General features: G+C 43.4%; 1 protein-coding gene across 2 annotated transcripts in view; it reads left to right on the forward strand.

Annotated features, from left to right (window-relative positions):
• LOC123504238 (von Willebrand factor D and EGF domain-containing protein-like) overlaps nt 1-12,500 on the forward strand; it is a 303,382-nt gene that overhangs the window by 57,069 nt on the left and 233,813 nt on the right. For both annotated transcript variants that reach the window (XM_045254612.1, XM_045254613.1), the window contains one exon: nt 7,816-8,028. In XM_045254612.1, coding sequence (XP_045110547.1) covers nt 7,834-8,028 — 195 coding nt within the window. In that variant the 5' untranslated portion in view covers nt 7,816-7,833. The remainder of the gene's footprint in view (nt 1-7,815; nt 8,029-12,500) is intronic.

A 12,500-nucleotide genomic window follows, 5' to 3' on the forward strand; every position in this document is an offset into this window, starting at 1 on the left:
ATCAGTAGTTTTTTCTTCTCTTTCTCTCAGTTTTATATTTCCACTACTGCTTTTTATTCATTTATTCAATTCTATCTTTTCTCTTGTTTTCTCTCTTTCTCTCTCTCTCTCTCTCTCTCTCTCTCTCTCTCTCTCTCTCTCTCTCTCTCTCTCTCTCCCTCCCGGTCAGCAAGGTTTATATTTCAATTATCACCTTTTCCTTTCTTCTCTTTCTCTTTCTCTTTCTCCGTTTTTCTACTATTGTCTCTTTTATCTCCACCTTTTCTCGGTTTTCCCTCTCCTTCCGCAATTCTTATTTCCATTACTACCTCCTCTATCTCCTTTTTTCTCCCCTTTCTTTCTTTTCTTATTTTTAGCAATCTGTGTCTCTTTTCTCTTTTTTTTTTGTCCAGGGATTCCTTATCTTCTTGTTCCACTCCTTCTTTCCTTTCTTCCTTCCTCCCGTCTCACTATATTTCCTTTACGAGTTTTTTTTTCAGGTCTTTTCTTCTCTCTTTCCCTTTCTTCTGTAATATTTCCACCTTCCCGTCCCTCCTTCTTCTTGTTCACTCTCACCCTTGCTTCCTTTCGTCTCACACTCCATTACGTTTATCACGGTCTTATTTCTCTTTCTCTTAGCCTTGTCTTTCTTTCTTTCTTTCTCCCCTCTGACCCCTCTGTCATCTCCACTCACTCCCTCTGTCTCTCTGTATCTCTCACGTCTTGCTCTCTTCCCGCCCGCCTGCAGCCTCTCATTCTACTAACTTTCCTCGTGTCCGATTAAACTTTCGTCTCGGCACTAGCGAGGGTCACTCCAAGCCACGACTGCCTACCAAGCTTCCCTGTCTCTCTCTCTCTCTCTCTTCTCTGCCTGCCTACCTTGCGTTCGCCTCTCCTCCCTCAGTAACTATGTAACTTCTTGCCTTGCCTCGTCTTGTCCATGTTGTTCCTCTTCATTCCAGCCCTTCTCACGTGATGGTGTTATGTCTCCGTCTGTGTTATGTCAGCACTTTCTGGTCCTCCTCCTCCTCCTTTTGTGTGTGTGTGTGTGTGTGTGTGTGTGTGTGTGTGTGTCGTATATTTTTTCTTTATTGTTGTTCTTTCTTCGTGTTTCTTGAAATCTGTGGCGGTTGATGTGTTGGCTTTACTTTTTCATCTCTTTCGTTGGAAGAGAGAGAGAGAGAGAGAGAGAGAGAGAGAGAGAGAGAGAGAGAGAGAGAGAGAGAGAGAGAGAGAGAGAGAGAGGTTAAAAATAACTTTCGTTTTAACCTTTACAACTAATTCCCTTGAGTTAGAAAAAAACCCCAGAGAAAGAGAGAAAGCGGGGATTAAGTTATATATAGAAAGAGATGGAAATAGAGGGAGGGAGACAAGACCACGCTAAAATTTACTGTTCGGTGCATCGAGGCGGGACAGCAAAAGAGTAAGGCATTTCTCTTCCGTTCGGCAGGACTGTACCTCCGCTCCCCGCTAGATGGGCAGAAAGTCAGGTATTCAGAGAGACAGGTATTGTGAGTCAGGTAAAAGAGAAACAGGTATTGCGAGTCAAGTATTGCGAGAGTCAGGTATTGAGAGAGTCAGGTATTGAGAGTCAGGTATTGAGAGTCAGTTATTGAGAGAGTATTCAGAGAGACAGGTATTGCGAGTCAGGTATTGCTAGAGTCAGGTATTGAGAGAGTCAGGTATTGAGAGTCAGGTATTGAGAGAGACAGGTATTGAGAGAGAGACAGTTGCGAATCAGGTATTCAGTAACGCTATGTTCTCTCACCACTAAGACTGTTTTCAAAGGTCACAGAGATAATTAGCCTGTTTCTCAAGCGTTTCTTTTGTTAGTAATGCTGTTTATGTGCCACTAGAACTGTAAGAGCACCTGTGTAACTCGAACTAAGGCAGAGAGAGTCTTTTGAAGGCTGTGGCGGTTCGGCGGTCTAGTGTCTCTGGATGAAGTGACGGTGACTGCCTTGTCGATGGTGATTTGTCCCTGAGATTATTGTATGAAGTGGAAAGTAGGAGGTAATGTTAGCCTTTCTCTCTCTCTCTCTCTCTCTCTCTCTCTCTCTCTCTCTCTCTCTCTCTCTCTCGTGGCTTGGTTTGTTTTCCTCTTCTCAGGTTTAATTGGAAACTTTTTATAGTATCTGCTTATCTTCTCTTCCTTCCTGGAGAGAGAGAGAGAGAGAGAGAGAGAGAGAGAGAGAGAGAGAGAGAGAGAGAGAGAGAGAGTTGTATAGCGTACCAGTTCGCTCTATTTCTGTCATCCAATGGAGCGGGAAAACGACCTATTTTTCTTTTTCTTTATATGTATTTCCATCTTTCCTCCCTTCTTCCGTTCCTTTTGTAATGATAAAACTCTCCCGTATCTTGTACACGGCACACTCTCGTAAAACACTTCCAGTCTTCTATCATCTCTCCCTTCAGTCTTCTCAGCGAGTATGAAGCCAATCGCAAACTTTCTTTTCTCCTTCCCTCTATCTATTCCTCTCTGTCATCCTTTACTGTACAGAGAGATGGCGTAAATATAAACTGGTAATTAGGGTAATGGAAGCATACAAACGCTGTAAATTAAACACACAAAGAAGAATCTCTGTGTATAAATATCAAGTACAAAGTAACGAATATCTACGAAGACCAGAAATAAACGTCAAACAAATGGTGACAGAAGTAAGATCACCATTACTATTCATCCCTGTCATTTTTATCTATCCCCATCAATAAGTCAAATTCATAAAAGATATTCTCTTCCCTAACAGCAATGCGGCAAATTTCCAGGTACTAGATATAGAACGATAAAAGAAGCAAGCGATGTATGTGTGTACCCTCGGGCTGGGGATTAGGACGGGGAATAGCGTGGGGGATATACATACTCGTAGTGCAAAGCGTGTATAGGAATAGCTAGCAACGAACAAAGACTGGCAACCTGTATGGAGGTAAAGGAAAGAGTTGCCCGATGAAGAGAGGGACTAGCGGTGATAGACAGACAAACGGCTAGACAGACAGGCTCCACAGAGGGTATGTGAGGGAGGCAGGGTGACAGACAAGCGTGTTGATAAATTGAGCAAAGGCTATAGGATGGAATTATAGTAGGCTGAGTGAAGGTAGGTAGACAGATAGACAGGCTGGACGAAATATTGGGTTAGGTAGAGAGAGAGAGAGAGAGAGAGAGAGAGAGAGAGAGAGAGAGAGAGAGAGAGAGAGAGAGAGAGAGAGAGAGAGAGAGAGAGAGAGAGAGAGAGAGAGAGAGAGAGAGAGGAGGGAGGGAGAAGGACAGGCAAGAAGATAAGTTTGACGAACGGTATGGAAGAGAGAGAGAGAGAGAGAGAGAGAGAGAGAGAGAGAGAGAGAGAGAGAGAGAGAGAAAGAGGGGGGGAAGGAGAGCAGAGCAGAAGTAGATAGACAGAGAGACAGAGAGGCTGAATCATACCACTGGCAGGCTCCAACACACACACACACACACACACACACACACACACACACACACACACACACACACACACACACACACACACACACACACACACACACACACACACACACACACACACACACATAGACAGTACTCTCTGACAGAAGAAGTGCAATGGTCGTATCTGGTGACCTGCTGCACACGCTGGAGCTGGCTGTGTTGGCGTCACTACCTTGATTTGGCTCCCCTTTGTCCTGTTTATCCTCCTCGTTGGGCCCTCTTGATTAGACAAAGGGGCGTCTGTCGGTGGGTGGATGGGTGGCAGGAACCCGTTTGCTACTGGACCGGCCTGGGGAAACACTCTGCTTTAAAAGAATACCTGAGTGAATGTTTTTTTTTTCTTTTTTGTTTTTTGTCTCGTCTGTTTGTGGTTTTGCTTTTATTTAGATAGTAGAGAGTTTTGATTTTTTTTGTTTTTGTTGCTGTTATTCTATTTTTGTTGCAGTCATTTATATGTTTCTTGTGCTGCGTTGAACTTTTTTTTTCAGATTTGTTTGATTGTTATTGTTTTTTTTTCTTGTTTCCGGTTACGTATTCATTTTTTTTATTTATATTTTGGTATTTAAAGATTGTATGTGTCGCATTCTGATAATCCATCAATAGAATTTTTTTTATGTTTAAATTTTTCTGTTTTACTTTTATTTCTCCTTCGTTTTTTTATATCTAAAGATTCCGTGTATCGTGTTTTAACAATTTTTTAGTGTTATTCATCAATCCTCTATTTTTACTTCATCCATTTAATTTTTCTCCTTCTGTTTGATTTTTAAAGATTTAGCTTATCGTAATCTGATATCCTGGCTGTAAATACAATGTAATCTCTTTAAATAAGTATTTTATATCAATCAATTTTCATATTTCTATATTTTCCTTTGTTACTAATTATCTAAAAAAAGGTGTTTCTTGCTCTAACATCCTACTCAGTCAAATTTCACCACAGAATCCTTTTTTTTTTCTCATCTTTCATTTTTAATTGTTGGTGCAGCTTTTCACGTAAGGATGAGGTCTGGTTGCTTGGGTGAGAGGTTCTAATATCCCACTCAGTCACTTTTCGCCACAGATTCTTTTTTTTCTCATCTTCTTTCTTCTTTAACTGGTTGCTTGGGTGAGAGCTTGGAGTGTGAAGTGTTGTGTGCTGCTCCGCTGTGCTGCCCTCCTCTACTTTCAAAGATGTGACTTTCGCTTCTTTGTAGAGTCCGACCAGGTGAAGTGAAGCGCATGAACATTCCCCGACGAAGATTTGTCGCTTTGCTATGTCTATTCATTCCATTTGAAGGAGTTTGTGCTCGTTTCATATTAGATTGAATTATTTTCCGTTTCTTGACGTAGCGATTCAGTCTTGATACCTCGTCGTCCCACACACGCACAAAGATATCTTGTAACACACGAACACAAGAGAAAATAAAACAAGAAACCATCACTCCTACACATGACACTCCTTTGAAGTAAGAAGAGGCAATATAAATAATCATGACATTATATTCCTGTTTACATGCAAAAAAATGTATATATCACTTCCTCGTTGATAAAAATTTAAACTTTACCGTCTCCTTAACTTCTTACTTTTTTGGATGCCTAAAAGGAAAGTGTAGCCGGCACGCAAACTTCGGCAGATTAATCCTGGGCCGGGGAAGGAAGGGCAAAGGAAAGAGAGGAGAGAAGAGAGAGAAGAGAGGAGGGGAGAGGCAGGGGTGTTGTTGTTAAGGAGGTGGACGGGAGAAGAGGAGCAGGCTGTAAGGTGAGCATGGTATTGTTGGTGGTGTTTGTGTGCAGGCGAGGGTCGGGAAGGGTAAAGCATGGAATAGTTTGATTAATTAATCGCGCCACAACATCAAGGTCACATGGTGGCTCGTATCACGGAAGCGTTAAACTCTGAAAGTGCATTAGAGGAAAGGCTGAGAAAATATTGACTATAGAAATAAGGTGGTAAATATTTGTAAGTAATTGTGTATTGATAATTAACAGGATAAGTTTTGCTTGAAGACGGAGAGGTAAATAGATAAAACTTAATATAAAAGAGAAGAAATAGAAATAAATGACAATAAAAGGTGAATGATGTTTATTCTCTCTTCTCTCCTAACTCGGCAGTGTTCACCAAACTGTTAAAAGTAATGAGAGCGTTCTACATTTTAATAACGACTCACTCTTGGGGATTTTTGTCTTTTTCATCTTTTGCTTATTAGCAGAGATGTTCTTCCGCACCTTGGAATGAAAGAATCTTTTCTTTTATACTGTCTTTTACTAAGGTCACCAGATATATTATAATACACTACCTAACCCCTTAGTAATGATAGTGGTAGTAATATTAACAACATAGTCAACACCAAAACTCATCACCAAACAGACTTGTGCTATTGAGATAATATTGGTATGAATTCCCTGAGAGGACATCACTAATTCAATTCATTAGACTAGTGAGATTTTGCGTAAATTAACACCCTTAATAGTGATCGTAGTAGTAATATTAACAACACTTGGCCTCTCATCACTGCCATTCTCGCTGCCAGGTTGTGGAGGTTGGACGTGGCGAGAAGCAGTTTAATGTTCTGAGAGTCGTCGCATTTCATGGCGTATTTCTGAAACATATCCTGTTGTCCAGATCGCTGGTGGCGTGAAAGCGCTTGGAGCAGAGGAGAGGCAGGTCTGCTCAGCGTGCCTGGTGGTTTTTCCCCCCTGTTTGGAAGTGTGGTGTTTCTCTTTTGTGTTATAGGAGCCTCGTGTGGAAGGTTAGAGTGGCTGTCCTGAGCGGTGCACGGTGCCACGGCCAGAACCTCCTCCCTTTACCTGCTCTCACCACTCCGAAAGTCAGTGCCACAGTGCCACACGCCTTTACGTTTCATGATTCTATTTTTGCATGTGTGGAGTCTGTCTGGCCATGGACAAAGAGGATAAACAAGTGTAGCTATGCTAAACACCTGTCACTTGCGATAACGAGGCGTGCATAACAATACAAGCAACAACATGGAAAGCGGCGGCTGAGTGAAAGAATTATTTTGTCATATATTCCAGAAAACGACGACGGTAACGACAAGTAGAAACGCTTCATACTCACACACACACACACACACACACACACACACACACACACACACACACACACACACACACACACACACACACACACACACACACAGATGCGTTCACAGACAACAAATTGGAGCGTTGGTTTTGCAGCGTGACGAGCAGGATTGCCTTTCCCGCAACTCACTCTGGCATGTGCTGGACTAAACAAGAGCAGGTATAATATTCACAGACACTCGGGACCAATCCTGGCAGCGGCTAGGACATAGAAGCCCATTTTTTCCCCTCTCCAGTCAGCTTAACTTTCTTTCAATTTTCTCCCTTACATTGTGGGAATCCGTGAGTTTTAGATTTTTATAAGGAGCATGTCAGCTTTTCATGGGGATTATCATTTTGACTACGTTGTGGGAATCTGTGAGTTAGAATTTTTGTTTAAGGAACTTGTCAACTTTTTAGTGATTCTGTGATTGTGAGAAGTTGAGCGAAGGTATTATCTTGGATCTTGCAGTTTGTACCGTTTTTTTCACGGGAAATTATGGGGCGACTCGAGTATTAAAGTGGGAAAACTCTGACTTCATTCACATGTATATATTTTTCTTTCTAGGGAAAGTATAAGGTGACAGAAGGTAATGGAGCCGCGTGTAGCTCTGAGTGAAGCAGGAAACTTTATATGAATCAGGCGAGGACTTGCAGGCATTCCTTTCCGAAATTCTGAGTTGAACCCTCGGGCCACTGATCAAAACTTTCCCGCGCGCAGTTTGGTATCGCTTGGAGAGAGAGAGACCTGCTGGATTCAAGTCTTATCCTTTCTCCACTATCTCTCTCTCTCTCTCTCTCTCTCTCTCTCTCTCTCTCTCTCTCTCTCTCTCTCTCTCTCTCTCTCTCTCTCTCTCTCTCTCTCTCTCTCTCTCTCTCTCTCTCTCTCTCTCTCTCTCTCTCTCTCTCTCTCTCTCTCTCTCTCTCTCTCTCTCTCTCTCTCTCTCTCTCTCTCTCTCTCTCTCTCTCTCTCTCTCTCTCTCTCTCTCTCTCTCTCTCTCTCTCTCTCTCTCTCTACGATAGTTCTAGAACAGTTATCATAGCGAGTCGCCGAAACGTTAATATAGTTAGTCGTTGATGCAATTAACGGGTTTTGAGAGTCACCACTTTGACGGTAACTTCTCTCAGGCACCGAGTATGTGTCCTCACCAGGCAGAGGAAGGAATCATCGGGACACTCTGGACACTCTGGACACCTGCATTACCTCTCCACGTCCAGTCAGTTGTACGGTGCTATGGAGACATTAATTAAAGGGTATTTCATTCATCCATTCTTTCTGATGCCTTCCCTGTGCACTGAACTAGACTGCTCTTCGCTCGCAGGTGTGTATCGGAGGGGCCATGCAGACACCGGCGTGGGTGGCGGCGAGCTTGCTGCTGCTGCTTGTGTTGGCGGCGCAGGCGGAGGCGGTGGAACTGGAGCAAAACAGCGAGGATGAAGGCGAGGCAGGATTCGTGGGGGAAGGCAAGTGCAAGGCCGGAGAGTCACACAAGCAGCCTCACTTGTCCCTCACAACACGCACCCAGCGAGCTCAGGTGAGTGAGTGAATGAGTGAGTGGTATAGTAATCTCCTTTATATTGTTTTCATGTATTATGTCAAGTTTCGCAAGGAATTTCGTGCATACTGTCCGGTATATCATATAATCATTCTTTATCGTCTTTTAGTCTCTAGTCCCTTGATCCACTAAGAATCCATCGCTCAGTGTTTGTGAGGAGGCGGATACACACTGCCAGCAAGAATGAAGTCATTTGGCCAGCTGATGACTGGTATTCACCTCTGCTGTAAAGAACACGTCCCGTCAGGAAGCAGGAGTCTGGCCTCACCGTCTCATTAATACAGGAAAGGCTCAGAAACATTTCATCAAACTAGTTTTCAGCCTCAGGAATTCCTTCATTAGGTAAACACCTGACGGGTTTTCCTCGCTTGTGTTCTGCGTCAGTCAATCTTTCTCGCTTCAGCCGAAGGAGTTATCTTCCCTGTGGGTCTTACTATGAAACACTATATTCAAGAGGCTCTAGCTGAACTGATGCAGGTTTTTAAGACTATTTTTTATTGTTCCAGTGATATATTAACAAGTTTCCTACATTATTAACACGAGAAACTCTTCAGAATCTAGTTATTCATTTAGGTGGCCTTTGAAATCTTTATTTTACCTCCGCCACGTGACCTTACCATTATCATTAGCGCTGTATTTTGAGTCTGAGCTACGATGCAATGTTGAGCTAACTCGTAATGATCATAATATAGCCAATTTCGCTTCCTCTCGCTCCTTCCTTTGTTCTCTCTCTCTCTCTCTCTCTCTCTCTCTCTCTCTCTCTCTCTCTCTCTCTCTCTCTCTCTCTCTCTCTCTCTCTCTCTCTCTCTCTCTCTCTCTCTCTCTCTCTCTCTCTCTCTCTCTCTCTCTCTCTCTCTCTCTCTCTCTCTCTCTCTCTCTCTCTCTCTCTCTCTCTCTCTCTCTCTCTCTCTCTCTCTCTCTCTCTCTCTCTCTCTCTCTCTCTCTCTCTCTCTCTCTCTCTCTCTCTCTCTCTCTCTCTCTCTCTCTCTCTCTCTCTCTCTCTCTCTCTCTCTCTCTCTCTCTCTCTCTCTCTCTCTCTCTCTCTGGTTGCTGCGGTGTGACAGTTTGCGAGAGATTTCGCTTCAAGTTACTGCTCTGAATTGTGCACCAGTTTTATTTTTCCTCCGCGTCGTGTTGCGAGGCGGTGCAGAGCTTACCTGCTGCCACGCGCCGTATGTTAGTGTTTTGCACCTGGAGGAGATAGAAAAAAAAGAGGAGATTGCTATGATGTACACCTTTACCGATAAATGTGAATGGAACGGAGGTTGGTATTTCGGTGATTCGTAAAGTAATAGTTGGCTGCGTGTGGTGAATGTTTTTGTGTCTGTCCTTTTGTCTTTTCTGGTCCTTAAATCACAATGAAAGCTAGACGGTCGCTATATAACCAGTGTCTACCTGCTGTGTGTCTGTCCGTGTGTGTCAGACTGTCTGTCTTTGGATACTCACACACACACACACACACACACACACACACACACACACACACACACACACACACACACACACACACACACACACACACACACACACACACACACACACACACACACACACACACACACACACACACACACACACACACACACACACATACACACATCCTGGTAAGCGGCGAGGTAAATGGGCAAGTCTCTTAATGTGTAGCCTCGGTTCACCTAGCAGTAAATAGGTACGGGATGTAACTCGAGGGGTTGTGGCCTCGCTTTCCCGGTGTGTGGAGTGTGTTGTGGCCTCAGTCCTACCCGAAGATCGGTCTATGAGCTCTGAGTTCGCTCCGTAATGGGGAAGACTGGCTGGGTGACCAGCAGACGACCGAGGAGATGAATCACACACACACGCACACACACACACACACACACACACACACACACACACACACACACACACACACACACACACACACACACACACACACACACACACACACACACACACACACACACACACACACACACACACACACACACACACACACACACACACACACACACACACACACACACACACACACACACACACACACACACACACACACACACACACACACACACACACACACACACACACACACACACACACACACACACACACACACACAGCGTAACTTGTACATCTCAAGTCACTGCAAATATATGAAGTTCTCATTTAAAAACACATGGAACTTTGCGGTCTATTCACAATCACTCTCACTTGCTCGGAATCACGAATTTTTCACCACGAGTCTACCTTGCAAATCTCAGACTACATCTTCCATTGACAGATAAATGATCTTAACTGCACTGCTATCAGGGGACCAGAGTGCCGCCTTACTTCCACACAATCACAAATCCTCATTAAGAGCATCGAGCGTCACCTGAGCAGCTTTGAGACAAACTTTGGTGCCAGACTTTCACTGAACTGAGCGCCTCGATCTTTGATGTCGCTAGTCGCTGTCTGTCAATCCTGTTCCCGCTCAGAATGTGCATCTTAAGTGTCTGAAAGCCTTACTTACCCTTACTAGTTCCTATCCACCTCGTATCAATTCCTATAAACCCTCCGTCACGTAGCACATCCGCCATTTATGTTATGTTATGTTAGGTTAAGTGAGGTGATGGATGGCCCTGTGTCCGCTCTCTAGTGATGGAGGGGTGCTGTCCTCTCAGCGTTCCTCCCCAGACAGATTTTCTTGAGAGTCATCGCCGCTGTCCTGGGTCGCCTCTCCCGGCATGGCTTTCCTGTGAAGTTATGATCAATGTTGCCACTTTATCTGCTTCTCCCGAGTCTCCTTTTGCCGATGTTGTTGAAGAAGCACTTTGTCACTGCACAACCCCCGCCGCGCTCTATGCAGTCAGGCCACCCGACTCCCACCTGTCCCTTCTGCTGAGGCTCGGCAAGGAATTTGTCTCCGTGATCCTCGCTGCTTTACATAATGTTGCCAGGAGTCACGTCAGAGGTTCCCGTGGCCTTGGCCCGTGGTGTGGGTCCTCTGCGTTGTTAAGAGCATGACGGGAAGTTGCAATAAATTGAGTCTTGGCTGTACATAAGCTCATTTTATTCACTCCCTCTGTTCTAGCTAGACATAAGACCCCTAAGACTTTATAAGTGGTAAAGACGGGGTTTGTGGGGGAGACTGTGTTGAGAGGCTAGACAAAAGACCTACAAGACTTTATAAAGGAGCAGAGACGGATTTTTTTCTGGGGGGGGGGCACTGGGTAGAGAGGCTAGACATAAGATCCATAAGATTTTATAAAGGGTAAAGGCCAGTTTTTTTTGGGAGACTATGTAGAAAGGCTAAACGGATGACCCACAAAACTTTATATAGGGTAAAGGATGGTTTTTTTTTTGGGGGGAAACTATGTAAAGAGGCTAGACATAAGATCCACAAGACTTTATAAAGGGAAAATATGGGGTTTTTGTGGGGAAAGTCAATAAAGAGGACTGTCAATTGGGAAAGAAGAGACACAACAGGAGAAAGAATATTACCTTTACCATTATTGCATTGTGTATTAACCCCTTGAGTACCTTGATGCGTATCCATATTCCTTCTGCTTAGTATTTGGTGATTTAGTACAGCTTCAGAAACTTATGTAGGGGATTAAAATAGTGAAGACTCGCCATTTATTTATTTATTTATTTTTTTATCTTTTAATCTCCATAAACTTTTCCTAATGTCAATAAAATGGTCTGATCATTCACAAATCTCAATGTGTCCCAGTATTGAAGGGGTTAACGATGTTCTCTAGTCTTCGTTGATTTACATTACTTAACTGTGGAGACTAGCATTCAAGTGGAGTCTTTTTTTTGTGAGCTGTTTGTTGCTCATGGCGAGTGCCCCTCTTATTAAAGCTTCTTCGGATCAGCTCTCCTGCTCAGTTCCCTTTAGTTCATCTCGCAATCTGGCGCCGGCTGCCGTATTAGTGTTTTTAAATAAAGTTGTGCCTCATTATTATATGTATATTTTTCTGGAGGTTCATAATTAGGGATGGCATTATGCTGGCAGTTCTCCCTTGCCTGCGCTAATTATTTCAGGCTAATCATGCTGTTTCTATTATTTGCATTTCCATTATTTTTCTTTCATTGTAATCATTTAATTTTTCTAGTTCCATGAATATTCTTTGGGGCATTTACATTTTGCTTATAATGTTTTTTTTTCTTAAAGTTTTCATTAAATGATATGCATTACGTCTTCATTTTCACGTACTTTGTTCTGTACGTAATGTATCGGTATTTTGTTTTTTACTCTTTCACCATAATTAGCATGGCTTTTCTTACTCTTCACATCATGTAGAGCTTCTTATTCTGAGTGATTTGAACCTATACATACCCGTCGCAAATTGTTCATAATATTTAACCATTTTCGGGACGAACGAGCTAACGCGATGCGACACCCGCACGTCATGGATTGACGCCACTGAGGAATGACACCAGCGGCAAATGTCGACTTGACATCATACTCTTCCAACCCATACAGT

The sequence above is a fragment of the Portunus trituberculatus genome, chromosome 15 (assembly GCF_017591435.1).
Source record: "Portunus trituberculatus isolate SZX2019 chromosome 15, ASM1759143v1, whole genome shotgun sequence".
Taxonomy (NCBI): Eukaryota; Metazoa; Arthropoda; class Malacostraca; order Decapoda; family Portunidae; genus Portunus; species Portunus trituberculatus.